The sequence below is a fragment of the Nerophis ophidion genome, linkage group LG28, assembly GCF_033978795.1.
Source record: "Nerophis ophidion isolate RoL-2023_Sa linkage group LG28, RoL_Noph_v1.0, whole genome shotgun sequence".
Lineage (NCBI taxonomy): Eukaryota > Metazoa > Chordata > Actinopteri > Syngnathiformes > Syngnathidae > Nerophis > Nerophis ophidion.
In genome coordinates this window covers 17748979-17776946 of record NC_084638.1, presented here as the reverse complement: position 1 = coordinate 17776946, position 27968 = coordinate 17748979, and the positions used below count along the sequence as shown (strand labels likewise).

Genomic DNA, 27968 nt, shown 5'->3' with positions numbered 1-27968 from the left:
GCTGTGTGATTTTTGCCATCAAATAGAGAATGTTGACCATGTTTTAATACAATGTAGGAAATACAATAGAGAAAGAGAAATACTGGGAAATAAGTTAGCAAAAGAAAATATTAGGTTAGAAGTGGGAGATATATTAGGATTGCATTCAGAAAACATAGGATACAAAGCAATATAAACATATTTAAAAAACACTGGGTTAAATAAAAGAATATAGAGTAGGGATCCACCTCGGTCCACACTCCATTACAGTAGGTGGCGGTAATGCACACTAGAAGGTTGATTGCCAACCGCCATGCAAAACAAGAAGAAGAAGAAGAAGGAGGAAGGAGGAGACTTGAGCAGGACGCTAATAAGTCAGTCTTATTATTTTTTCTCCAGTTTGAAATATTTACGTCGTATAAAATAAACCTTTGATTTTTTATTCAATGATTTATTCGTCTCGATGCGCTCGAAGCACTATGCCGCTTCTCGTGCTATCTTTGCTTGTTTGTTAGCTTCGCTCGCTCGTTAGCTTAGCTTGTTAGCTGCTAACAGAAGACACATAAGTTATCAACACATCGCTAAGTAGAGATCAAGTGTGAGAGTAAAGTGTTGTGATTGTGTGAAAATGTCTACATTATAAATGTTGAGAGCGTTGGTGAATCAGCGACTAACTGCTGCCGTTGAAGAAATATTTGTAGTGTTAAAAAGAACGATAGCAGAATACGAGGCGGAACTTTCGAGAACAAAGGAGGAAAACAATCAACTACTGGACGCTGTTTTTAAGAAACATCAAGTTGTGTTACACAGACAAGGTTTGTTTCCTTCTTACTCTCACATATTTACTAAGTTTATAATTAATTATTAACACGTTTCTTCAATAGGAAGATGCGTTGTCTTGTGGGGATGATGCAATGCTTTGATTTAGATTCTTCATGAAAACGAGACAGTTTGAGGTTGATGTTCCTCTCAGTTTGTAGCAATGTGTGATTGATTGATTGAAGGAGTTATGAGAAGTTTGGATATGAAAGGGTACACTTTCATCACGGTACACATTCAATGCTACAAAAAGCATGAGATGGTTTTTAGTTGACATATTTGTGTAGCTCACACAGAACACAGTACTATGTAGAAAGTAGCTTTTAAAGTACAAAAATACTGCTAGAAAATACAATTTAAAAAAAGCAAAAAGCTTTTATATTCCCAGTTACAACCTGTAATGTATTTTCAAAGTGCCTTTGAAGGAAGTAAGGGAATTACACTCCTTAATGGCTATTGATCGGAAGATCCACATTTTGGTGGTATAGCAGGCAAACAAATTAGAACATTTTTTGCGGTGAAATCTGAACAACTACCTCTGGTGTTATAATGGTCAATATGTTTTACATTTTAAAAGTATCTAGTCAGCTGAATGGGTATTTTGGTGGAATGGTGTATGTTGTTACTGTATGGTATCAAATTGATACCTAAATTTGTGGTATCATCCAAAACTAATGTAAAGTATCAAACAACAGAAGAATCAGTGATTATTACATTTTAACAGAAGTGTAGATAGCACATGTTAAAACAGAACATAAGCAGAAATTACTAGTAAATGAACAAGTACATTAATAATCAAATTTTTACCACTTGTCCTTAATAAATTTGACAAAATAATAGAATATAAATGACACAATATGTTACTGCATATGTCAACAGACTAAATTAGGAGCCTTTTTTTGTTTACTTACTACTAAAAGACAAGTCGTCCAGTATGTCCACTATTTTATTTAAGGACAAACTTGCAATAAGAAACATCTGTTTAATGTACCCTAAGATTTTTGTTTTGTTTAAATAAAGCCAATAATGCAGTTTTTTGTGGTCACTTTTACTTAGAAAAGTATCGAAATACATTTTGGTACAGCTCCCGGTACCAAAATATTGGTATCGGGACAACACTAGTAAGAACAGAATTTGTCGGTTGATTCTTTGACTACCTTAGTAGTCATTTTTTCACTAGAGAGATTAGTCTCTATGATGCAGCCAAGATAGGTAATCAAATTTTTGTTTGTTATAATATTGTCACCCACTTTGACTGTGAAGTAATTTTCTTTTCTGAGGATAGGAATTGACCCACAGACCTAGGTACTTGCAAGTACCAGGGGCGAGTATTAATGCGACAGTTTGTCATTGAAAGTCTTCCGAGTCTTGGTCTTGAGGATTGTAGCGTTGCTTGTTTTGTGGCCGTCAGCCTCGGTTCTATGTTCTTGTCAGGTACAAAAAATTATGGAATGATCACTTAAGCCGCATACAGTAGTTCCACTTGTGGTGATCTTAGACTGGTCAGAAGTAACAACGAGGTCTATGTAGGTTTCAAACAACTCCCTCACCCTGGTAGATTGCTTAAGGAGCTAAGTGAGGCAATGTTGGTGGCACAGCTTAGTGAAGGTTTTAAAAATGGGTGCATCCTTTCAGGACATATCTGTGTTACAGTCCCCAAGAAGATGTAAACATGTATCAAGTTGTTTACACAAAACTCACACACTCATTAAATACATTTTATACTATAATTAAATGTAATTAGTTATAATTATACTTCCTGATTCTGACTTACATGCAACAATAAGTAAAAGTAAACATTTATGTTCAATAACCAAAGTAGTCAACACTTGAATTATTAAGAGAGCATAAAGGTGACTGACTTTCCTTCAGTGTGTCGCAGATGGTCTCCAATTCCTAAAGAGGAATTGTAGATGGAGGTACTCCTTAAAACAATACATAGTAAAAAATGTTTTTGGTAAAAGTTCCTTTTGGCCCAGCCAACAAAATGACCACCAACACGTATTTTGCATGATGACAAAAACATACCATGAAGTTTTTTTTAAAGTGATTTAGAAATTAGATTTTTTTAAATTTCCATGATATTGAAGTTATGATAATGACAATGTCATTATAATATTCTGGTTAAGTTTAGAGATAAAGAGTAGGTGTAATAGGCCATATAAAGAATAAAAAATTTACACACTTTACATCAGTGAAGTTAAGAATGCCTCAATCAATGCTGCCTCGTACTTATAACAACTTTTCAAATTGCCCCTAATCAAATTTCCAAGTCTGTTTTTGTACACACTGTACCACTTTTAAATTTATTTTAAGAAACAAGTGGGTATTTACCATGTTTTTATTGGTTGTTTTGCTATACACTTTTATCACAACACAGGAAAGAACACAAGTAATGTCATTGTGTTAACAGTGTCAGTTCAAAACTTTCTATTCTCTCCTTATCTTATTTACTTATTTACCCAACAGACGTCCAGCAGCCCCCCCATATTAAAGAGGAAGAGGTGGATCCACAGCCCCCCCACATTAAAGAGGAAGAAGAGGAAGTGTGTCTTCTAGGACAGGAGGAGGCTGATCTCAGCAAGTTTCCACTGACTGTTGTCTCTGTGAAGACTGAAGAGCATGAAGACAAACCACCTGAGTCCTCACAGCTTCATCACAGTCCAAGTAAGCACAACATCCACATATCATTTTATTCTCAGGGCATTCAATCCATCACAACTGGACTCTTCACTTTGTCTTAAAAGATGTGTGTCCTCTCATCCAAGTAGGCTTCATCACTTCATGCTCATAGACTTAGTCTTCAATTTAATTACTGGAATTTAGAGGGAACCTTCACTTTTTGTGGGAATTTTACTAGAATTCACAATCATTACAAAATACATGATGGTGGATATATTAAAAAAAATAAAAATCACATTCTAACTAGGGTTGAACGTTATGGCCTTTTCTTAATATCTCATTATTTTTAGGCCATGTCATGATACACCATATTTATCTGGATAAATATTGTGACACGATTTTAATCGTCGGGGATTTTAATCTACACATTTGTTGTCCTTCTAAACCCATGGCCAGAGAGTTTTTGGACTGGATTGAAGGTTTTAATTTGGCTCAGCATGTTACTGGCCCAACATATGTACACGGACACACTGTAGACCTTGTGCTGTCTTATGGTTTTAATGTTGACAATGTCCTTTCAATGTGTTTTCCGATCACAGTTCAGTTATGTTCAATTTAAGTTTGGACCCTGATGTAAAAAGGCCTGCCGTGCGTCATAGGCGTGTTATTATGTCTGACACTGCAGCCACCTTTAATCCTTTGTTCACTGTGTCCATGCAGAATATATCACACTCTGCAGACACTGAACAATTGATGTGCTCTTTCATCTCCACATGTTCTGAGATTCTGGACGGAATAGCGCCCCTCAGTGCTATACGTCCAAAGTCGAAACAGGAGCCTTTGCTCAATGACACCACGCGCACAGCTCGGCGTGAGTGGCAAAGGGCGGAGCGGAAGTAAAAAGGGGATCACTTGGAGGTCTCTTATCAAATTCTAAAAGAAAGCTGTCGGAATTATCAAAGTGTGGTTAAAGCTGAAAAAACTAAATATTTGTCAGACTTAGTTTCAAATAGTGTCAACACGTCACATGTTCTTTTTAAATCTATTTGTTCGGTTCTTAATCCGATTCCAGCCACTTCACTGAAGATGACAAGTGAAACTTGTGAAAAATTTCTCTCCTTTTTTAACAACAAGGTTGCTACTATTCGGGCAAATCTTTCTCCTTGTCCATTGAGTTTCAATATGGGCAGTCGGTGCTCGGCTGTGTTTTGTCAGTTTGAGCCTGTGTCTATGCCTGAGCTTAAAGGAATAGTTGACAAACTAAAACCCTCGTCCTGTCCCACAGACCCAGTCCCCCCTCACTTTTTTAAAGAAGCCTCGGACTCTATTGCCTTGTCTGTTAGGGACATCATCAACAGAAGCTTGATTTCAGGCAGTGTGACCTCTTTTTGAGCCTTTGATTAGAAAAAAACAGGTCTTGATACTACAAGTTTATGAAATTATCGGCCCAATTCTAAATTATTTTTTCCGTCAAAAATTTTGGAGAAATGTGTTTTGGTGCAACTGCAGCCTTTTTTAGATGAAAATGGCACTTTAGATCCATTTCAGTCTGGATACAAAGCTTTGCACAGTACTGAATCTGCACTTTTAAAGGTTTTTAATGTCGGATTCTGGCAGCTCTGCCATTTTAGTGCTTTTAGATCTTACAGCTGCATTTGACGCAGTCGACCACACAATTATTTTAGAGCGCCTGAGAGACAGTGTGGGCATTAGAGGGATTGTATTACAGTGGTTCAAATTAGGGCTGGGCGATATAGAAAATGACTATCGTAATATTCGATTATATGTTCTCACACAGTTGCTTTTAGCTGCGTGCATTACATTACAGGCGTTTCTCACTCCTACTCGTCTCCTTCTCACAGAGACATAAAACAAGCCCGCCTTGTTACATACGTCACATACTCTCGCAAGTGTAGCGTCATACGCTCTCGCTGATCAGAGAGGTAGCAGCATGGCTAACGTTAGCTGAAGCAGGTCGAGCGGAGCGCAGCTTGTGACAATACAAGAGAGAGATGGTGTGAAACTGATCACAAATGGAGGAAGAACAATTAATGCCCAAAATAAAGAGCAGGGGGTCCATCATCTGGCAGTGGTTTGGCTTCAAATGGGAAGATATTCAGCAGACAACAGCAATATGCAAAGTATGCAGCAGAAGTGTTACTACAAAAAGGTAGCAGCACTATTAATTTGTTCTTTCATTTAAAAAGTCACCCGCGAGAGAATGAAGAGTATTTAATAAATACAGTTTTGGTCAATTGACTTAGTTGGGATTTCCCTCTCTGCATGAAAATTTAAAATGAGCATATTATAATGCAGTATGAAGAACAATGTTTTAATGTACAAACCCCGTTTCCATATGAGTTGGGAAATTGTGTTAGATGTAAATATAAACGGAATACAATGATTTGCAAATCATTTTCAACCCATATTCAATTGAATGCACTACAAAGACAACATATTTGATGTTCAAACTCATAAACTTTTTTTGTTTTTGCAAATAATAATTAACTTAGAATTTCATGGCTGCAACACGTGCCGAAGTAGTTGGGAAAGGGCATGTTCACTACTGTGTTACATCACCTTTTCTTTTAACAACACTCAATAAACGTTTGGGAACTGAGGAAACTAATTGTTGAAGCTTTGAAAGTGGAATGCTTTACCATTCTTGCTTGATGTACAGCTTAAGTTGTTCAACAGTCCGGGGTCTTTTTGTCGTATTTTACGCTTCATAATGCGCCACACATTTTCGATGGGAGACACGTCTGGACTGCAGGCGGGCCAGGAAAGTACCCGCACTCTTTTACTACAAAGCTACGCTGTTGTAACACGTGGCTTGGCATTGTTTTGCTGAAATAAGCAGGGGCGTCCATGATAACGTTGCTTGGATGACAACATATGTTGCTCCAAAACCTGTATGTACCTTTTATCATTAATGGTGCCTTCACAGATGTGTAAGTTACCCATGCCTTGGGGACTAATACACCCCCATACCATCACAGATGCTGGCTTTTGAACTTTGCGCCTATAAAAATCCGGATGGTTATTTTCCTCTTTGTTCCGGAGGACACCACGTCCACAGTTTCCAAATATAATTTGAAATGTGGACTCGTCAGACCACAGAACACTTTTCCACTTTGCATCAGTCCATTTTAGATGAGCTCGGGCACAGCGAAGCCGGCGGCGTTCCTCTGTGTTGTTGATAAATGGCATTCGCTTTGCATAGTAGAGTTTTAACTTGCATTTACAGATGTAGCCACCAACTGTAGTTACTAACAGTGGTTTTCTGAAGTGTTCCTGAGCCCATGTGGTGATATCCTTTACACAATGATGTCGGTTTTTCATGCAGTACCGCCTGAGGGATCAAAGGTCCGTAATATCACCGCTTACGTGCAGTGATTTCTCCAGATTCTCTGAACCTTTTGATAATTTTATGGACCGTAGATGATAAAATCCCTAAATTCCTTGCAATAGCTCGTTGAGAAATGTTGTTCTAAAACTGTTCGACAATTTGGTTACAAATTGGTGACCCTCGCCCCATCCTTGTTTGTGAATTACTTAGCATTTCATGAAGCTGCTTTTAAACCCAATCATGGCACCCACCTGTTCCCAATTAGCCTGCACACCTGTGGGATGTTCCAAATAAGTGTTTGATGAGCATTCCTCAACTTTATCAGTATTTATTGCCACTTTTTTCAACTTCTTTGTCACGTGTTGCTGGCATCAAATTCTAAGGTAAATGATTATTTGCAACAAAAAAAAAACGTGTATCAGTTTTAATATCAAATATGTTGTCTTTGTAGCATATTCAACTGAATATGGCTTGAAAAGGATTTGCAAATCATTGTATTCCATTTATATTTACATCTAACACAATTTCCCAACTCATATGGAAACGGGGTTTGTACACACATAGAATCATCATACTGCTGTGATTATATGCATCTATTATATTATATATATAGATATTACAAATAGATTATATGCGACTAATAGACTCAAGAACTCCTTTGTCCCACACGCCATTAGACTGTACAACTCCTCTCTGGGGTGGGGGCCGGGGGGTACTAGGATGACAGGGGATGCAAAACAATAACAGTGCAATACATTTTCATAACATGGTCACTACTGCCTACTTTGTCTTGTTATTGTCTTATTTTACTGTTATATTTTTATTCCCATTGTTGCTTTTTAGTTTTTATTCTTATTGTAATATTTCTCTATTTTGTTTCCATTTAAACCCCCATTATTTAGTTTTTACTTTTATTTAAATTGATCTCAACTCTGTACACTGCTGCTGGAATTTTAATTTTCCTGAAGGAACTCTCCTGAAGGAATCAATAAAGTACTATCTATCTATCTATCTAACTATCTATCTATCTATCTATCTATCTATCTATCTATCTATCTATCTATCTATCTATCTATCTATCTATCTATCTATCTATCTATCTATCAAGTGTTCATTTAAGGCCAAGGCAAAATATCGTAATATATATCGTATATCGCAATATGGCATAAAAATATCGCGAAATTAATAAAAGCCAATATCGCCCAGCCCAAGTTCAAATCCTACCTGTCAGAAAGTTCCTTCTCTGTCAGGCTGGAAGACGCCACTTCTTTTTCTGCTCCGCTTTACTGTGGTGTCCCCCAGGGATCTATTCTAGGCCCCATCCTGTCTGCTCTATATCTCCTCCCTCTTGGAGAGATTTTTAGGAGGCATGGAGTGTCTTATCACTTTTATGCGGACAACTTCCAAATTTACGTATATGCCGATTTGAAAAGGCCACGGCCCCCCGACACCCTTTCTCAACTGTCTATGCGACGTCAAGGCTTGGTTAGCCCAACATTTTCTAACAATGAACAAGGGAAAAACTGAAATTTTAGTTTTTGGTCCGGCCCTCACTGACTTGGGACAATTGCAAAATTATGTGCGTCCCAAAGTCACCAGCCTTGGCGTCACTATAGATAGCGATTTTGAACTTGAAAAACCAGTCAATGGCGTTTTAAAATCGTGTTTTTATCATCTTCGTCTTTTAGCAAAGTTAAAACCGTTTTTATCTTTTAACCTTTTTGAACAAGTCGTGCATTCTTTTATTTCAAGTGGCCTGGACTACTGCAATGCACTTTATGCTGGCATAGCCTAAAAGCTCTCTCCCGGTTGCAGTTAGTCCCACGATATATCGAATATATTCGCCCAGCCCTAATTCTAACTCATAAATGTAAATAAAAGTCCACTTGCAATGGAGCAATTTGGAGGTCCTCTCTAACCATCTAAAAAACTCCAACAATACTCCATTTGCATTTCGTGGCTTGAATTTCGACCAAGTATTAGTTAAGTTTATTTGGAACATGCATGCATGCAACATGATACATCACAATTTCCAGTTTGTCTTTTCAACATGTTCGAAACTGCTTTTACTGAGAAGTTGCTAAAACTTTTGTTCACTTCCTGTTCTCAATTTATTCACAATATACTCCATAAATAGTCACAATAAAAATATATAAAAAATACTCGGTGAAGTAAGTTACATTTCATATGGTGAGATGAGTAAGATTATCTTGAAAATTAACGGATGGATGGATGCAATAAATTCAGAATGTTCTCAGTGGTTCTTCTTTCTACTTTGTAAATACTTAAAGTTTGAAGAGTTTATAGAAGTGAATTATATCAGTACATTGTTTGATTTCTTTGCTTCATCCATTCCATCATTTAATTCCACATCCTGATATACTGAAGGTTTGAAGTGTTGTACGTGCGTACAAATGTTTTAAAAAACATTTTCCTCTAAGATTAAATGTATCCTCTTTTTTTTGAGAGGAATTGTTGTATATTCTTGGACAGCAGGTTATAGTTTGCTTTGTGTATAATTTTAGCTGTTTGCAAATTCCCTATGTCGTGGATGTTCAGTATTTTTGATTCAATAAATAAAATGTTTGAATGTTTTCTATATCCAACATGATGTATTATTCTAACTGATCTTTTCTGTAACACGGTTTATGAATGACGTGTACTTTTGTACAAACCTTGTTTCCATATGAGTTGGGAAATTGTGTTAGATGTAAATATAAACAGAATACAATGATTTGCAAATCATTTTCAACTCATATTCAGTTGAATATGCTACAAAGACAACACATTTGATGTTCAAACTTTTTTTTGCAAATAATCATTCACTTTGGATTTTAAAGCCAGCAACATGTGACAAAAAAGTGGGGAAAGGTGGCAATAAATACTGATAAAGTTGAGGAATGCTCATCAAACACTTATTTGGAACATCCCAAAGGTGTGCAGGCTAATTGGGAACAGGTAGGTGCCATGATTGGGTGTAAAAACAGCTTCCCAAAAAATGCTCAGTCTTTCACAAGAAAGGATGGGGTGAGGTACACCCCTTTGTCCAAAAGTGCGTGAGCAAATAGTCAAACAGTTTAAGAACAACGTTTCTCAAAGTGCAATTGCAAGAAATTTAGGGATTTCAACATCTACAGTCCATGATATCATCAAAAGGTTCAGAGAAACTGGAGAAATACCTCCACATAAGCGGCATGGCCGGAAACCAAAATTGAATGACTATGACCTTCGGTCCCTCAGAAGGCACTGTATCAAAAAACGACATCAATCTCTAAAGCAGTGGTTCTTAACCTTGTTGGAGGTACCGAACCCCACCAGTTTCACATGCGCATTCACACCAAACCTTTCTTTAGTGAAAAAAAATCAAATTTAAAATGTATATACTTATATAAAATCAAATTTAAAATGTATATACTTATATACTTATACATATATATATATATATATATATATATATATATGTATATATTGCCCGTCCGCTTAAAAGGGGTGGGGGGGTCGCACTAATATACAACGAAAACTTTAACCTTAGTCCTAACATAAATAATAAATATAAATCGTTTGAGGTGCTTACTATGAGGTCTGTCACACCGCTGCCTCTACACCTGGCTGTTATCTACCGCCCCCCAGGGCCCTGTTCGGACTTTATCAATGAATTCTCAGAGTTCGTTGCTGATCTAGTGACACACGCCGATAATATAATCATAATGGGGGACTTTAATATCCACATGAATACCCCATCGGACCCACCGTGCGTAGCGCTCCAGAGTATAATTGATAGCTGTGGTCTCACACAAATAATAAATGAACCCACGCATCGCAACGGTAATACGATAAACCTAGTGCTTGTCAGGGGTATCACCGCTTCCAAAGTTACGATACTCCCGTATACTAAAGTATTGTCCGATCATTACCTTATAAAATTCGAGGTTCAGACGCATGTTCGTCAAACTAATAATAATAATAACTGCTATAGCAGCCGCAACATTAATACGGCCACAACGACAACTCTTGCTGACCTACTGCCCTCGGTAATGGCACCATTCCCAAAGTATGTGGGCTCTATTGATAACCTCACTAACAACTTTAACGACGCCCTGCGCGAAACCATTGATAACATAGCACCGCTAAAGTTAAAAAAGGCTCCAAAAAAGCGCACCCCGTGGTTTACAGAAGAAACTAGAGCTCAGAAATTATTATGCAGAAAGCTGGAACGCAAATGGCGCACGACTAAACTTGAGGTGCACCATCAAGCATTTAGTGATGGTTTAATAACTTATAAACGCATGCTTACCTTAGCTAAAGCTAATTATTACTCAAATCTCATCCACCGTAATAAAAACGATCCTAAATTTTTGCTTAGTACGGTAGCATCGCTAACCCAACAAGGGACTCCTTCCAGTAGCTCCACCCACTCAGCTGATGACTTTATGCAATTCTTTAGTAAGAAAATTGAAGTCATTAGAAAGGAGATTAAAGACAATGCGTCCCAGCTACAACGGGGTTCTATTAACACTGACACGATTGTATATACGGCGGATACTGCCCTCCAAAATAGTTTCTCTCGTTTTGAGGAAATAACATTAGAGGAATTGTTACAACGTGTAAATGGAATAAAACAAACAACATGTTTACTTGACCCTCTTCCTGGGAAACTGATCAAGGAGCTCTTTGTATTATTAGGTCCATCAGTGCTAAATATTATAAACTTATCACTTTCCTCGGGCACTGTTCCCCTAGCATTCAAAAAAGCGGTTATTCATCCTCTTCTTAAAAGACCTAACCTCGATCCTGACCTCATGGTAAACTACCGACCGGTGTCTCACCTTCCCTTTATTTCAAAAATCCTCGAAAAAATTGTTGCGGAGCAGTTAAATGAACACTTAGCGTCTAACAATCTATGTGAAACCTTTCAATCCGGTTTCAGGGCAAATCACTCGACGGAGACAGCCCTCGCAAAAATGACTAATGATCTATTGCTAACGATGGATTCTGATGCGTCATCTATGTTGCTGCTCCTCGATCTTAGCGCTGCTTTCGATACCGTCGATCATAATATTTTATTAGAACGTATCAAAACACGAATCGGTATGTCAGACTTAGCCCTGTCTTGGTTTAACTCTTATCTTACTGATAGGATGCAGTGTGTCTCCCATAACAATGTGACCTCGGTCTACGTTAAGGTAACGTGTGGAGTTCCCCAGGGTTCGGTCCTTGGCCCTGCACTCTTCAGCATCTACATGCTGCCGCTAGGTGACATCATACGCAAATACGGTGTTAGCTTTCACTGTTATGCTGATGACACCCAACTCTACATGCCCCTAAAGCTGACCAACACGCCGGATTGTAGTCAGCTGGAGGCGTGTCTTAATGAAATTAAACAATGGATGTCCGCTAACTTTTTGCAACTCAACGCCAAAAAAACGGAAATGCTGATTATCGGTCCTGCTAGACACCGAACTCTATTTAATAATACAACTCTAACATTTGACAACCAAACAATTAAACAAGGCGACACGGTAAAGAATCTGGGTATTATCTTCGACCCAACTCTCTCCTTTGAGGCACACATTAAAAGCGTTACTAAAACGGCCTTCTTTCATCTCCGTAATATCGCTAAAATTCGCTCCATTCTGTCCACTAAAGACGCTGAGATCATTATCCATGCGTTTGTTACGTCTCGCCTCGACTACTGTAACGTATTATTTTCGGGTCTCCCCATGTCTAGCATTAAAAGATTACAGTTGGTACAAAATGCGGCTGCTAGACTTTTGACAAGAACAAGAAAGTTTGATCACATTACGCCTGTACTGGCTCACCTGCACTGGCTTCCTGTGCACTTAAGATGTGACTTTAAGGTTTTACTACTTACGTATAAAATACTACACGGTCTAGCTCCATCCTATCTTGCCGATTGTATTGTACCATATGTCCCGGCAAGAAATCTGCGTTCAAAGGACTCCGGCTTGTTAGTGATTCCCAAAGCCCAAAAAAAGTCTGCGGGCTATAGAGCGTTTTCCGTTCGGGCTCCAGTACTCTGGAATGCCCTCCCGGTAACAGTTCGAGATACCACCTCAGTAGAAGCATTTAAGTCTCACCTTAAAACTCATTTGTATACTGTAGCCTTTAAATAGACTCCCTTTTTAGACCAGTTGATCTGCTGTTTCTTTTCTTTTTCTTCTATGTCCCACTCTCCCCTGTGGAGGGGGTCCGGTCCGATCCGGTGGCCATGTACTGCTTGCCTGTGTATCGGCTGGGGACATCTCTGCGCTGCTGATCCGCCTCTGCTGATCCGCCTCCGCTTGGGATGGTTTCCTGGTGGCTCCGCTGTGAACGGGACTCTCTCTGCTGAGTTGGACCCGCTTTGGACTGGACTCTTGCGACTGTGTTGGATCCATTGTGGATTGAACTTTCACAGTATCATGTTAGACCCGCTCGACATCCATTGCTTTCCTCCTCTCTAAGGTTCTCATAGTCATTATTGTCACCGACGTCCCACTAGGTCATTATTGTCACCGATGTCCCACTGGGTGTGAGTTTTCCTTGCCCTTATGTGGGCCTACCGAGGATGTCGTGGTGGTTTGTGCAGCCCTTTGAGACACTAGTGATTTAGGGCTATATAAGTAAACATTGATTGATTGATTGATTGATATACTTTTTTTTTGCACCAGTAAAAAAACATAGAACTTTGTCTTGAATTTGAAAAAAACAAACAAACAAAAAAAATAAATAAACAAATATATATATATATATATATGTATATATACATATATATATATATATATATATATATATATATATATATATATATATATATATATATATATATATATATGCAAAGGTTCTGGGTAATTGTTGTGTTACTATGAGGATGTTCTCCCGAAATGTGTTTGTCATTCTTGTTTGGTGTGGCTTCACAGCGTGGCGCATATTAGTAAGAGTGCTAAAATTGTTTATATCACAACCATCAGTGTACTCTGTATCACCCAGTATGCCTTTCAATCTTGTACTTGTGATTGCGGAAGCTGCATACAACGTGTTGTTGGACTAACAATCGGTTTGTACGGTGTCAAAGGCAATGGCTTCACAGCACGCCCTTATTCTTGTCATCAGGATGAACACCATTGAATATTCGCGAGAACGTTAGCGGCACCCATTGTCTTCTTTACCACCTTTGAGTGGTAAAGGTTGCCGACCTCTGATGTATTTCAACGGGCGGGTGGCGGGCGGTTGCGGTTCTGATAAAATGTTGGTTCGGGTGGACGGCGGGTGGATGGCGACTTTGGTGATGCGGTTGCGGATGATATAATTGCCTATCCGCGCATCTCAAATATATATATATATATATATATATATATATATATATATATATATATATATATATATATATCCATCCATCCATCCATTTTCTACCGCTTATTCCCTTTTGGGGTCGCGGGGGGCGCTGGCGCTTATCTCAGCTACAATCGGGCGGAAGGCGGGGTACACCCTGGACAAGTCGCCACCTCATCGCAGGGCCAACACAGATAGACAGACAACATTCACACTCACATTCACACACTAGGGCCAATTTAGTGTTGCCAATCAACCTATCCCCAGGTGCATGTCTTTGGAAGTGGGAGGAAGCCGGAGTACCCGGAGGGAACCGACGCGTTCACGGTTGAGAACATGCAAACTCCACACAGAAAGATCCCGAGCCTGGATTTGAACCCAGGACTGCAGGACCTTCGTATTGTGAGGCAGACGCACTAACCCCTCTGCCACCGTGAAGCCCACATATATATATATATATATATATATATATATATATATATATATATATATATATATATATATATATATATATATATACACATATAAATATGTGTATGTGTATGTGTATGTGTATGTGTATGTGTGTATATATATATATATATATATATATATATATATATATATATATATATATATATATATGTATATATATATATATATATATATATATATGTATATATATATATATATATATATATATATATACAAATTTTTTTTTGCACCAGTAAACATATAACTTTGTCTTGAATTTGAAAAAAAAAAATATATATATACATACCGCTGTATATATATATATATATATATATATATATATATATATATATATATATATACATATATATAGATCTATATATATATATATATATATATATATATCAATCAATCAATCAATGTTTACTTATATAGCCCTAAATCACTAGTGTCTCAAAGGGCTGCACAAACCACCACGACATCCTCGGTAGGCCCACATAAGGGCAAGGAAAACTCACACCCAGTGGGACATCGGTGACAATAATGATCCAGTGGGACGTCTGTGACAATAATGATTGATATATATATAGATCTATATATATCTATATATATATAATATAGATAGATAGATACGTATATATATATTTCAAATTCAAGACAAAGTTATGTTTTTTACTGGTGCACAACATGAACCGTGCATGAACATCACCTTGTTCAAAGAACAAAACCAACACAGTGCATGAACTCACAACAAATTACACACCTACAAATCCGTGTGAAATCTGCTGTTGCCGTATCCATAATACCCCGATAGGGAGAAGTTTTTATTTACATGATTGATTGATTTATTGAAACGTTTATTAATAGATTGCAGAATACAGTACATATTCCGTACAATAGACCTCTAAATGGTAACACCTTATTAAGTTTTTCAACTTGTTTAAGTCCACGTTAATCAATTCATGGTACATGATGAGTTGGGTGTGTCTCAACCTCCGCGGCGGAGGGTCGGCCGAACCCCTAGGGTTCGATCGAACCCAGGACTCAGGAACACTTTAGAAAACCACTGTCACTAAATACAGTTTGTTGCTACATCTGTAAGTGCAAGTTAAAGCTCTACTATGCAAAGCAAAAGCCATTCATCAACAACATCCAGAAACACCGCTGGCTTCTCTGGGCCCGATATCATCTAAGATGGACTGATGCAAAGTGGAAAAGTGTTCTTTTGTCTGATGAGTCCACATTTCAAATTGTTTTTGGAAATATTCGACATCGTGTCATCCAGACTGTTATCGATGCAAAGTTGTAAAGCCAGCTTCTGTGATGGTATGGGGGTGTATTAGTCCCCAAGGCATGGGTAACTTACACATCTGTGAAGGCACCATTAATGCTGAAAGGTACATACAGGTTTTTGAACAACATATGCTGTCATCTAAGCGCTGTCTTTTTAATGGACGTCCCTGCTTATTTCAGCAAGACAATGCCAAGCCACATTCAGCACGTGTTACAACAGCGTGGCTTCGTAAAAAAAGAGTGCGGGTACTTTCCTGGCCCGCCTGCAGTCCGGACCTGTCTCCCATCGAAAATGTGTGGCGCATTATAAAGCGTAAAATACAACAGCGGAGACCCCGGGCTAAATGGGAAAGAATTCCACTTTCAAAACTTCAACAATTGGTTTCAACAGTTCCCAAACATTTATTGAGTGTTGTTAAAAGAAAAGGTAATGTAAGACAGTGGTGAATATGCCCTTTCCCAACTACTCTGGCACGTGTTGCAGCCATAAAATTCTACGTTAATTATTATTTGCAAAAAAAAAAAAAAAAAAAAAAGGTTGAGTTTGAACATCAAATATCTTGTTTTTGTAGTGCATTCAATTTAATAGGGGTTGAAACGGATTTAGAAATCACTGTATTCCGTTTATATTTACATCCAACACAATTTCCCAACCCATATGGAAACGGGGTTTGTAGCTTTGATGTGGCAAGCTACTTTAGCAGTGTAGTGTGTAGAGTAGCTTGCTGCCGTTCTCTGAGGATAGCTTAGCTACATTTAATTGAGAGTAACTTGTAGCTACATTACTGCATTTTCCAGGTCGCTTGCCCATCACTGTCTATTTGGCCTGCCTCATATGTGAATAATTTGAATACCTGAAACGTCAATACAGTAACCCCTCATTCGTGTTTTATGTTCTGTAGACGTCCAGCAGGTGTCAGCAGAGAGTCATGAAGAGATTCCCTCCAAGCAGCAGGAGTGGAGCTCCAGTGTGGGACGGAAGGAGCTACAGGCCCCCTCCCACATTAAAGAGGAAGAGGAGGAATTGTGGGAGCAGCTTCAAAGTTTAGAGGAGGCTAATGATGAAGATGAAACTCAGTCCTTACAGTTTCATCACAGTCAAAGTGAGGAGAACAGAGGGGCGGAGCTTGTAAGTCAACACATCACAGAAGCTGATGGAGAGCATTGTGAAGATATGAAAACAGAACCAGACAGCATCTTTGCTCCACTGTCAGACATGGACCACATGATGTCAGACTCTTCTGATCACAGTGACCTCATCCAAAAACCTTTGGAGAGGAAAAATGACTCTAAAGGTGATTCAAGACGTCACACTAACAACAAACACTTTGACTGCTCTGAATGTGGGAGATCATTTAGATGGAAGAGTAATTTTACAGTACACATGAGAACACATACTGGAGAGAAACCTTTTACTTGCTCTGTGTGTAAGAAAAGTTTTTCCACAAAGCCTGACATGACCGCACACATGAGAACACACACTGGAGAAAAACCTTTTACTTGCTCTGTTTGTGAGAAGAGTTTCTCCAGAAAGCCTGACATGACCACACACATGAGAACACATACTTGAGAGAAACCTTTTACTTGCTCCGTTCTTAAGAAACATTTCTCCATAAAGCAACATATGACCACACACATGAGAACACATACTGGAGAGAAACCTTTTCCTTGCTCTGTTTGTAAGAAGAGTTTCTCCAGAAAGATTGTCATGACCAGACACATGAGGACGCACACTGGAGAGAAACCTTTTCCTTGCTCTGTTTGTAAGAAGAGTTTCTCCACAAAGCCTGACATGACCACACACATGAGAACACATACTGGAGAGAAACCTTTTACTTGCTCGTTTGTATGAAGAGTTTCTCCAGAAAGCTTGACATGTCCACACACATGAGAATACATACTGGAGAGAAACCTTTTACTTGCTCTGTTTGTAAAAAGAGTTTCACCAGAATTAATCACATGACCACACACATGAGAACGCACACTGGAGAGAAACCATTTAGTTGCACTGTGTGTGATAAGATGTTCCGGCATAAGTATCAGGTCAGTAAACACAAGTGTGTAACAGTCATGGGAGCTGCAGGGATTTAAAAACACTTAAACAGTGATTGTGCTAAATGCACTTTAAAGCATAGCATTTTTAATATGAATGAATGTTTGATGTTGTATCTAGTGCTTCTCATCTTATAGTGTTATATGTTGGCATGGAGTTACTTTTTAAGTTGTGTGCATATATTGAATATTATATATGTAGTTACTATTTTTTTATCTTCTCATCTTTGAAGAGATGACATGTTATTATTTTCATTTGTTTTTGTGTCTTATAAAATCAAAAAAGTTTTCCATTACGTTTTATTGATGCTATTATCCAACTATAGGTATGAATGAATACAATTGTTAACAAAACGTGTACTCTGGTAGATTAGCAGCATTGTTACATCATGGATGTTAACTACTGCAAAACATCAACAAAGAAGAAAAAGTCTGAAGTTAGCAACACATCACTGAACTTTAGAGCCATCGCGAGTGAAGTTGGTTGTTTGTTTGTTTTAATCATCAATAAATACAATTGGAATGTAGAAAAAGTACTTTAGAGTTGCAATGCATACAAAGATGACATATGTGCCATTTTGTGATTTACACTCCAGTATCTATTCAAGCAGTAGCACATTTACTGCCGGGAGACCGACTCAGCTGCACACATTTCATTTAGAAAAGAGTAAGGATGGAAACTTCTCTTGTTGCCTTATTTTTGTTTAATCTTAGAAAATGTTGGGGAAGAATTTCATTGAACAAAACAGTTTTTTAGTATTTTATTTTGAAAGTAAACCAGATAATTTATTATGTTTGAGCGTGACTTCCTGTCCCACAAAGGGATTGGCAACAGTTGAAATCGACACATTGACTTAAATTGAAATTGAAAAAGTCCTCGCCACATCCAGTGCATGCCTGGGGTATCAGTATGCGCATTTGTATTGCTTGCACACACTGTTTAGCTGTGACAATCCCATTCAAGAGCAGACAAACATTACAGGGAGACAGAACAGGATCGCTGACGGGTCTGACAATTTCCGACGCCCCTTACAAAAAAGGTGAGAAACAGGTAAACGCTAGGGAGAGAGGTGAGAAAAATGAAAAAACCTTATAGCCATAGCACACATAAACGTGTGTAAGAGTGAAACATCAAAGAACACAAACAACATTAAAAGAGCAGAGCTGATGCAACATACTGCTACAAAAGTAAAAGTAAAACAAAAAAAATAATTAACCAATAATATATATTGTGCACATACGATTGTACCCTTCATAGACAAGCAACCAAACAAAAACATCATTTCAACACTCATATACACTGTGGGGGCCTTTGCGGTGTTCCACACCATCATCTGCTGGGGTAGGAGGAGCATGACCAGAGACAGGAGCAGACCCAACAAAGCAACCAAGCCAACTGCCCACTAACTCTCGCCAGTGTCCAGTCCACATGGATGAGCGAGGATGCATTCAAGGTGACCGAGGTGTCCGATACCAGCTCATTCAGCCAAGACACAGTGAAGCTTGTCCGTCCCGGTGCTCAGTGCCAGCTCCACAGCCCTGTCTCTTCATCCGCATCTCCTCCAGTCTCTCCAAATGGACTCTGGTGTGGCAGAGACCCAGCAGCTGGTCTCCGATAGGCTGATCCAGAAGTTCACAAAAAAGCACCGTAGAAGTCACAAAAGTGCCACCCCTTGTCACACAGTCCCAAAGGGTCCCCAACCAAAAGGCAAAAAAAACCCCCACATGAACACAAGAGGGAAACAGCAGGAACACAAAAGGATGAAACAAGAGCACAGAGCTCCTGCCACCAGCAGCCACTACAGCGGCACCATCTTAATGAAATACTTGTATGTTTTAGTAATGTATGTATTAAAAATGATGTCTTACCTCGGAGTAAAAGGGAAAAAGAATATGAAAATGAACAAGGTGTATCACCACAATTTCAACGTTTTACGCTTCTGTCGTTGTAATGAATGACGCACGGGGGCGCCACTAACTCCCATCCCGTAATTTATTTTTTAAATGTTGATATTTTTAAACGAAGCACTTACTGTAACCTAAAGAATACATTTTTACAGTTTCTGAATTCTGAAACAAATAACTTATTATAAAGCAATAAAAAAAACTCGATTTATTTTCCATTTAAGGCTTCTGAACACATCTTTCATGTTTGTGTACAGATCTGTGCGGCTTCATAATAGATATTTTTTGATAAAGTTTGTTATGTATGTAATGGTTTATGATGACATTGTTATTGAAATACAGATGACACAAAAGAACCATGGTAAGTAAGTGTGGCAAAACAAGTTGGCGGAAGTGACGTCGGATACGCGCATGCGTGGACCGATCGGGTGATAAAGCAAGATGGCGTCTGACGGCAAAGTCCTAAACGCGGGCATTATATTTCTGTATTCTTACATATATGTTGTTTAATAGAGTACACACGGTTAATAATTGTTTGTAGCCGGATACATTAGTCCGAGCGCACTTTGACACTTCTCCTGTTTGATAGCTTCACTTAAGGTAGCTTGCAGCTAGTTTAGCTGGCTATTTAGCTTAGCTTGTTAGCTGCTAACAAAGAGACGCGGAAGTTATTTAAACATCGCTAAGTAGGGAACTAATGTGAGTGTAAAGTGTTGTGATTGTGTGAAAATGTGCGAAAGAACGATGGCAAAGTACGAGGAGGAACTTTGTCCAACAAAAGAGGAGAAGGAGCGACAACATCAACTACTGGATGTTTATTTTAAGAAACATCATCAAGTTGTGTTACACAGAACAGGTTTGTTTACTTCTTACTCTCACATCTTTACTAACTTTATATTTGATTATTAACACCATTCTTAAATATATTGTGTATAAGAAGTTTGGTTGTCTTGTGAGGATGATGTACATACAGTCGTGGTCAAAAGTTTACATACACTTTAAAGAACATAATGTCATGGCTGTCTTGAGTGTCCAATAATTTCGACAACTTTTATTTTTTTGTGATAGAGTGATTGGAGCACATACTTGTTGGTCACAAAAAACACTCTAGAAGTTTGTTTCTTTTATGAATTTATTATGGGTCTACTAAAAATGTGACCAAATCTGCTGAGTCAGAAGTATATATACAATGTTATATTTACTCCATAATATATACAGCAATGACAGTAGGATGTTGTTCCTGGAATTAAAGGCCTCACCTTTTCTCCTCCAAACATATTGCTGGGTATTGTGACCAAAAAGCTAAATTTTTGTTTCATCTGACATCACATGGACAAAGATAAGACCTTCTGGAGCTAAGTTCTGTGGTCAGATGAAACAAAAATTGAGCTGTTTGGCTACAATACCCAGCAATATGTTTGGAGGAGACAAGGCGAGGTATTTAATCCCATGAACACGATTACCACCTTCAAGCATGGTGGTGGTAGTATTATGCTATAGGTCTGTTTTGCTATCAATGGAACTGGTGATTTTAATGTGACAATGAAAAAGGAGGATTACCTCCAAATTCTTCAGGACAACCTAAAATCCCAAGCCCAGAGGTTAGGTCTTGGGCGCAGTTGGGTGTTCCAACAAGACAATGAGCCCAAACACACGTCAAAAGTGGTAACGGAATGGCTAAATCAGGCTAGAATTAAGGTTTTAGAATGGCCTTCCCAAAGTCCTGACTTAAACATGTGGACAATTCTGAAGAAACAAGTCAATGTCATACATTTAGCTGACTTGCACCCATTTTGTCAAGAGGAGTGGTCAAAAATTCAACCAGAATCTTGTGGATGGCTACCAAAAGTGCCTTATTGCAGGGAAACTTTCCATGGGACATGTAACCAAATATTAACATTGCACCTTCGCTTCATCCAAGCAGTCATGACATGTTCTCACCAGGATATTGGCTTTCTTCTCTGTCTAAGCATGTCAGCATCATCCTCCATCTTGTCATTGATGATGTGGCCTAAGTATTGGACATTGTTGCACACAGACAGGGTTTGACCAGACAAATAGAAACCTGTGAAATTAAGATGTTGATCCTCCTTGGTCCTACATATCATTACCATACTCTTTGTGGCATTATACTTGATGTCAAACTTGACTCCATAGTCTGAGCATATGTTAAGAAGCTGGTGGAACCCTGCACTTCTGGGAGATATAATGGCCACATCATCAGCGTACATAAAGTGGTTGATCAAGGTGTTCCCCATGATGCATCCTGTTCTGCATTCTTTCCACTGCCTTGACAGTTACAGGCTCAATAGGCCTGGTGATAGAAGCCCACCCTGCCGTACCCCATTGCAACTGTAAGGGGAGAGGATAAATTACTCCCCCATTTTACCTGCTTTGTCTGCCTGTCGTACCAATATGCCAGAATATTCCCAGAACACCCCTATGCTTCAGATTGGTGAAGAGTTTGAGATGGTTGACTATGTCAAATGCCTTAGATGCATCAATAAACCCTACCAACATTGTAGGGCCCTGCACTCTGTATTTTTATACCGCTTTTTTTAAAGCATAAATACACAAGTCAGTGCTGTACTTGCTCTTAAAGCCAAATAGGCTGTCTGCCGTGCAAATAAGATCCCCAACTCTGTATGTTATCACACTTTCCAGTACTTTAGATAGCATGCTGACTCGGGCGATAGGTTGATAATTGTCCATAGTCCCTACTTCACCAGCCTTGTCTTTGATGACAGGTACTAAAATAACTGTCAGCATAGCAGCTGGCAGGATGCCATGCATTACCAACCTACCAATATATACCTACTGCATGTACACAAAACCTTAATGGAGGTGTTTGGATTTTTAAAAAGTTTTTTGTAGGCAGAATAGTGTGACTCTAATAGCCTCTATTGTAAGCAGACTTTTGATCGCATTTATTTTCTATTTAGAATGCATACAAAAGAAAAAAACGAGTGTCTTGATAGGCAAAATAAAAAAAAGTGTGGTTCCCTTTTAAGTGAGGTGAAGTATATTTATTTAGCACTGTTCACTAATGACTCAGAGCGCTTTACATATTGAATCCTATAATCTAAGTTACATTTGAACCAGTGTGGGTGGCACTGGAAGCAGGTGGTTGAAGTACCTTGCCCAAGGAAACAACGGCAGTGACTAGGCTCGAACCTGGAACTGTCGAGTTGCTGGCACGGCCGCTCTTCCAACCGAGCCATGCCAGCCTTAGAATGTTTTATATTCCATCAAAATCCAGTAGAAATCCTAAATACATCCAAGAACTGTTTAAATAATTCCATTAACAATGTTTTTATTTAGGAATTTTGTAATATAACGTGTTTCTATCTACACTTCTGTTAAAATGTAAAATCACTTATTCTTCTGTTTTGTTAAAATGTAATAATCACTTGTTTTGTTGTTTTATTCTTTAGTTTTGGCTGATACTACAAGTAGTTATAAGGGCAGTATCGGTCATACCAATGCTGATACCTATATTTAAATTTTTAATGATAATTAAATGTGTCAATTTTTGTGTCTAATCATAATCAGACAAAAACACAGGATGGTGGTGTTAGAATAGCAATTGAATATTCAAATATGGCTCTGAATTAAATAATTTGGTTTATGCCCTTAAAGTCTTCCTTTTTTATTTAATTTATAAACAATAATGTACAGCCCTTACCTTTGGGCTGATACCGAGAGCAGCAATCAATAAAAAAATTAAAATCAATCAAAAACATTTGCATCGTATTGTGAAACAAGACGCCAGATAATATGTCTGCTGATGTGTGACATGTTGCGGTCCTTATACACACACCATAGTAATACTCTGACTACGGTAGCCAATAGCCATAATAAACCGACAATCCCTCAATTGGTGTGGCTTCAAAGTCGTACTAAAACATTTGGACAGATTTTTGAGTGCCGTTTGTAATGTTCTTTATTTTCAATGGAACATTCAAAGTTTTGGTGTTTTTAACTGGCATCATATTGCAGTCTTCACGTATCTCTTATATGTGACTGCCATCTACTGGACACACTTATCAATACACCACGTACTGAATAAAATTGCTTTGACGTCGGCAAGCACAACCAGAATTAGTCCGTACAGTAGACGCATCGGGCTATAAGGTGCACTGTCGAGTTTTGAAAAAATGAAAGGATTGTAAGTGCGCATTAAAATCCGAAAAATACGGTACATGAACAAAGTGAGCTTCTTGTTTGTCATTCACAATGTTTGTTTCTGCTACTTGCAATTCTCCTCCACACATTTTCTTGTATGCAGTAGTGTTGGCGACGCTCACTTTCAAGTTGGAGATGGAACTAGTCATTTTAATACAACGGTCAGATTTAATGTACACATTGCTTTGAAACCGTAAGAGAATAAATGTTATTCAAGTCCTCGTATCAGCTGGTAATTGACACAGGCCCATATATAGCTGCCCGGGATATGCCTTTTTTATGATTCTTTAAGTTTGGGCCTTTTCGAATTAGCAAGTCTTTCTCCATTTGTGTCAAGGAAGAGAAATTAGGTCTGAAAACCTTACTTCGGAAGGAAATACACTTTCAACCCACAGCACTTGCAGTGAGCGAACTCGACCACCAGAGTCAACAATACAGAGTACAGATTTATACTGTAAACGACCTAATTTTTTCTCCAAGTTTATACATCAGTAACTGATATTATAATCACAGGGGGCGCTGGAGCCTATCCCAGCTGCACTCAGGCATAACAGAATTTATCGCAATATAGATTTTAGGCCATATTGCCCATCCATCATAAAAAGTGGTCTTATTTTCCTGTGAATAATAATGTAAAGAGCAGTGTATTTGTTTTCAGGCCAATTCATATAACTTATTTTTTTAAGTACATGTAAATGTACTGAATGCCTCATGTGACTGATCAAATCTGGACATTTCTCAAGCATGTTTGTCATTTTGTGTCCTGCAGATATCTGTGAAGAACAACTTCTGCCTGAAAAGCAGGAGTGTAGCTTAAGGATGGTGAAGGAGGATCCATCTAAGAGGAAGATGAGGCGCCACGGACCCTCTGGCGTCTTCTTTTCCTCTTTGACACAGACCCTTCCTTGTAAAAAGAAAGAGGAAGACTCACTGACCCTCCACATTAAAAACGAAGAAGAGGAACACAGCATCAGTCAAGAGCATATTGAAGGACTGGTGTTCCCAGTGACTGGTGTCCCTGTGAAGAGTGAAGATGATGAGGTCAAAGGTGAAAGTGAGGAGCAGAAAGTGGCGGAGCCTCCGAGCAGCAGCTCAACACAACACATGACAACAGAAGCTGATGGAGACCACTGTGGAGGATCACAAGCAGACAAGCTCTTAGCTCCACTATCAGATAGTGAGGACACAACGTCACACTCTCCTGACACTGATGATGAAGACTCTAAAGATGATAAGACATGTAACACTGACAACACTTGCTTCAAATGTTCTCACTGTGACAAAACATTTAAATATCATTTGTCACCTAAAAGCACACATGAGAACACACACTGGCGAAAAACCTTTTTCCTGCTCAGAATGTGGTAATTGTTTTACTCACAGTCAGAGTTTGAAAGTACACATGAGAATACACACTGGAGAAAAACATTTTTCTTTTTCAATTTGTGGTAAAGGTTTTACACAAAAAAACTTGTTAAACAAACACATGCTAACACACACTGGAGAAAAATGTTTTACCTGTTCAATATGTGGTAAAGGTTTTACAGAAAGTCAATATTTGAAAAAGCACATGAGAACACTGGTGAAAAATCACATTCCTGTTCAATCTGCAACAGACGCATTTGTCAGCAATCAACACTTGTAGTACACATGAGAAGACACCCAGGAGAGAAATTGTTGAGTTGCAGTGTGTGTGGTGAAAGATTCTCTTCTAAGTACCAGTGTAAGAAACACAAGTGTGCTGGTGAGAACAGCAGCAGCAAATGAAACTGCAGGATTTGAAATAAACTGTCAAGACTTTCATTTTGACTTTCTAACAACATCAGCACATATAACGTGTGACATTGTTTGTGTAACACAATCTTGTTAACATGCTTCTATATTTATACACCATTTGTTTCAGCCCATTGCGTGCATTAATATGCAACATTGTTTACTTTTATATTGACATAAATTATTGAAAGAGGGACACTTTTACTAAAAAGGTCAGTAAATCCAAAACAGTACAAAACATGTGATACATGAAAAGTACATTTAGTGTACATATATTTTATCCATCCATCTATCCGTCCATTTATTTACTGCTTATTCCCTTTGGGGTCACGGGGGTGCTGGTAACTATATATAATTTATACAAAATAATTTCATTTTAAAACGTGTAACATTGTTATTTGTGTAACACTTTTTTAATATGCTTCTACATTTATAGATTATATATTTTGTATTAGTGTTTTTTTTTTAGTCAAGTACATGCATTCATATGCAACATTGTGTACTTTTATTAAAAATTGAACAGAACAATTTGACTGAAAAGGTGAGCGTAAACAGTACAATACATATGTTACATACATTAAAAAATGTGGGTGTATATATATTCATCATACAAAATTAGACATATTCATAGTAGTGTTTTTATAGGTGTTTGAAATATTAAAGTGTGACATATTTTTATTTCTAATTATTTATACATACATAAATACACAATACATATGTACTGGTTCACATCTGAAACATCTTCTGGACCACTTCAGGAAGCATATTATTATTTAATTTATACATCATTTGAACAACTGTCTTTTAAACAATTTTAAAATGTATAACTTAATGAATTATTTGTTGGGTTTCTATAATCCATTTAATTAATGATCTTTATTAGTCTCTTTTGTAATATGATGATTGTGTTGTGATTGTTTTATACGTATGTCCCCAGACCTTTATGCAATATAAAAGTGAGAGAAAATGGCTGAAATGTTTGTGGAAGGATGGTTTTGTTTTTACAAACTTACATTTATGGATAAAACCAACACCCTCAATATTGTGTTTTAAAAAAGTTTTATGTTTATCCATCTATCCATCCATTTTCTACCTCTTATTCCCTTTTGGGGCGCGGGGGGCGCTGGCGCCTATCTCAGCTACAATCGGAATGAAGGCGGGGTACACCCTGGACAAGTCACCACCTCATTTATCATCCCCTAAACAATATTAATTTCACAAAACAAGTTTGGAGTGTTAGGCAAACCCAATATAGCACATCATCACACAAAGATTTACTTTGCATAAATTCCTAAAAAATAAACTGTTCATTTTGTTTCTCTATCACAGAACGAACAAGTGCTGTCATAAATTGCAAAACGACATCCTAAAATTATTTTAAGTGGTCAATTCTGTTTTTTTTTGTATGTGTGTTTTTTTTATGAACACTTTTGCCAATGGAAACTTTCAAGTTATGAGTATTGTTTGTTTTGTTCCAAAGAAAATACAGCAAATAAGAAAAAGTAAAGAATTGTCTAATTTCAGAGTTTCAAATTTCTAATATTGTGTCCATCCACCAAAAATCCCAAGAAAGGATATAAAAGAGTTCTGAAAAAAATGATATGCTGTACTTAGAATATTTTGAATGAAAGCCTTTAATATTGGTTTAAATATTTTCATCTATTTGCAGTTCGTACTTAATGAAATCTTAAAAAATTACAATACTTTTATCACTCAATAAGTGCATCAGCGATCAAATGCCTTCGTCAAACCATTAGGGTTGCCAACACCCAGACATTGAAATAAGGGACATCTCGCAGGCGGTTGGAACATTTTTGTGTCCATTATAAAATTTGTGTTTCCCCTATTTCAGTCCGGGCCTGAAAAAATGCTTAGAAAATGCTTTAAAAATTCCACAGTGCTTAAAAAAATGAACTTTACACCTCCACTAAACCACTGTTGCACTTACTGTAAGTCCTATTCATACCATAATCACAAGAAAATTTCAAAATTTGCAAAAACATTATTATAGAAAACAATTGGGATGGGTGCTGGATCAAAAAAGGAAGAAAGGTCCGCACACACCGCCACAGCAGTGTGTAAAAGAGTGCTTGCTCGAAACGTCATACTTAAATAAAATTTATCCTGATCAATGTAAAATGTACAAAACAGAACATTTGCCGTTTCTTCAAAAACATTTGCTATTAAACAGCTGGCACACAAGGAC

The 27968-nt window shown here is 37.9% G+C and overlaps 3 protein-coding genes across 7 annotated transcripts in view; 2 read left to right on the top strand and 1 right to left on the bottom strand.

The window, feature by feature from the left end:
* LOC133545389 (gastrula zinc finger protein XlCGF57.1-like) overlaps window positions 1-27968 on the bottom strand; it is a 262634-nt gene that overhangs the window by 56278 nt on the left and 178388 nt on the right. The gene's annotated exons all lie outside the window — the stretch shown is intronic.
* On the top strand, window positions 260-18435 carry LOC133545488 (zinc finger and SCAN domain-containing protein 2-like). 2 transcript variants are annotated; one of them, XM_061891131.1, is made up of 3 exons: window positions 260-794; window positions 3268-3465; window positions 16750-18435. In XM_061891131.1, exons 1-3 carry the CDS (start codon window positions 623-625, stop codon window positions 17415-17417), a joined length of 1038 nt encoding a protein of 345 aa, XP_061747115.1. In that variant the 5' UTR covers window positions 260-622; the 3' UTR covers window positions 17418-18435. The 2 variants fall into 2 exon arrangements, with proteins under 2 accessions (XP_061747115.1, XP_061747116.1); XM_061891132.1 differs by having other exon boundaries at window positions 261-353.
* Window positions 20231-25811, top strand: LOC133545500 (uncharacterized). The gene is made up of 2 exons (XM_061891157.1): window positions 20231-20660; window positions 24759-25811. Exons 1-2 carry the CDS (start codon window positions 20534-20536, stop codon window positions 25355-25357), a joined length of 726 nt encoding a protein of 241 aa, XP_061747141.1. The 5' UTR covers window positions 20231-20533; the 3' UTR covers window positions 25358-25811.

Bases quoted from the DNA above. Each gene is read 5' to 3' on its own strand.
- LOC133545488 (XM_061891131.1), top strand. From the start codon at position 623: ATGTTGAGAGCGTTGGTGAATCAGCGACTAACTGCTGCCGTTGAAGAA. The intron at 795-3,267 runs GTTTGTTTCCTT...TTTACCCAACAG, and splicing joins AGTTGTGTTACACAGACAAG to ACGTCCAGCAGCCCCCCCAT. The intron at 3,466-16,749 runs GTAAGCACAACA...TATGTTCTGTAG, and splicing joins ACAGCTTCATCACAGTCCAA to ACGTCCAGCAGGTGTCAGCA.
- LOC133545500 (XM_061891157.1), top strand. From the start codon at position 20,534: ATGTGCGAAAGAACGATGGCAAAGTACGAGGAGGAACTTTGTCCAACA. The intron at 20,661-24,758 runs GTTTGTTTACTT...TGTGTCCTGCAG, and splicing joins AGTTGTGTTACACAGAACAG to ATATCTGTGAAGAACAACTT.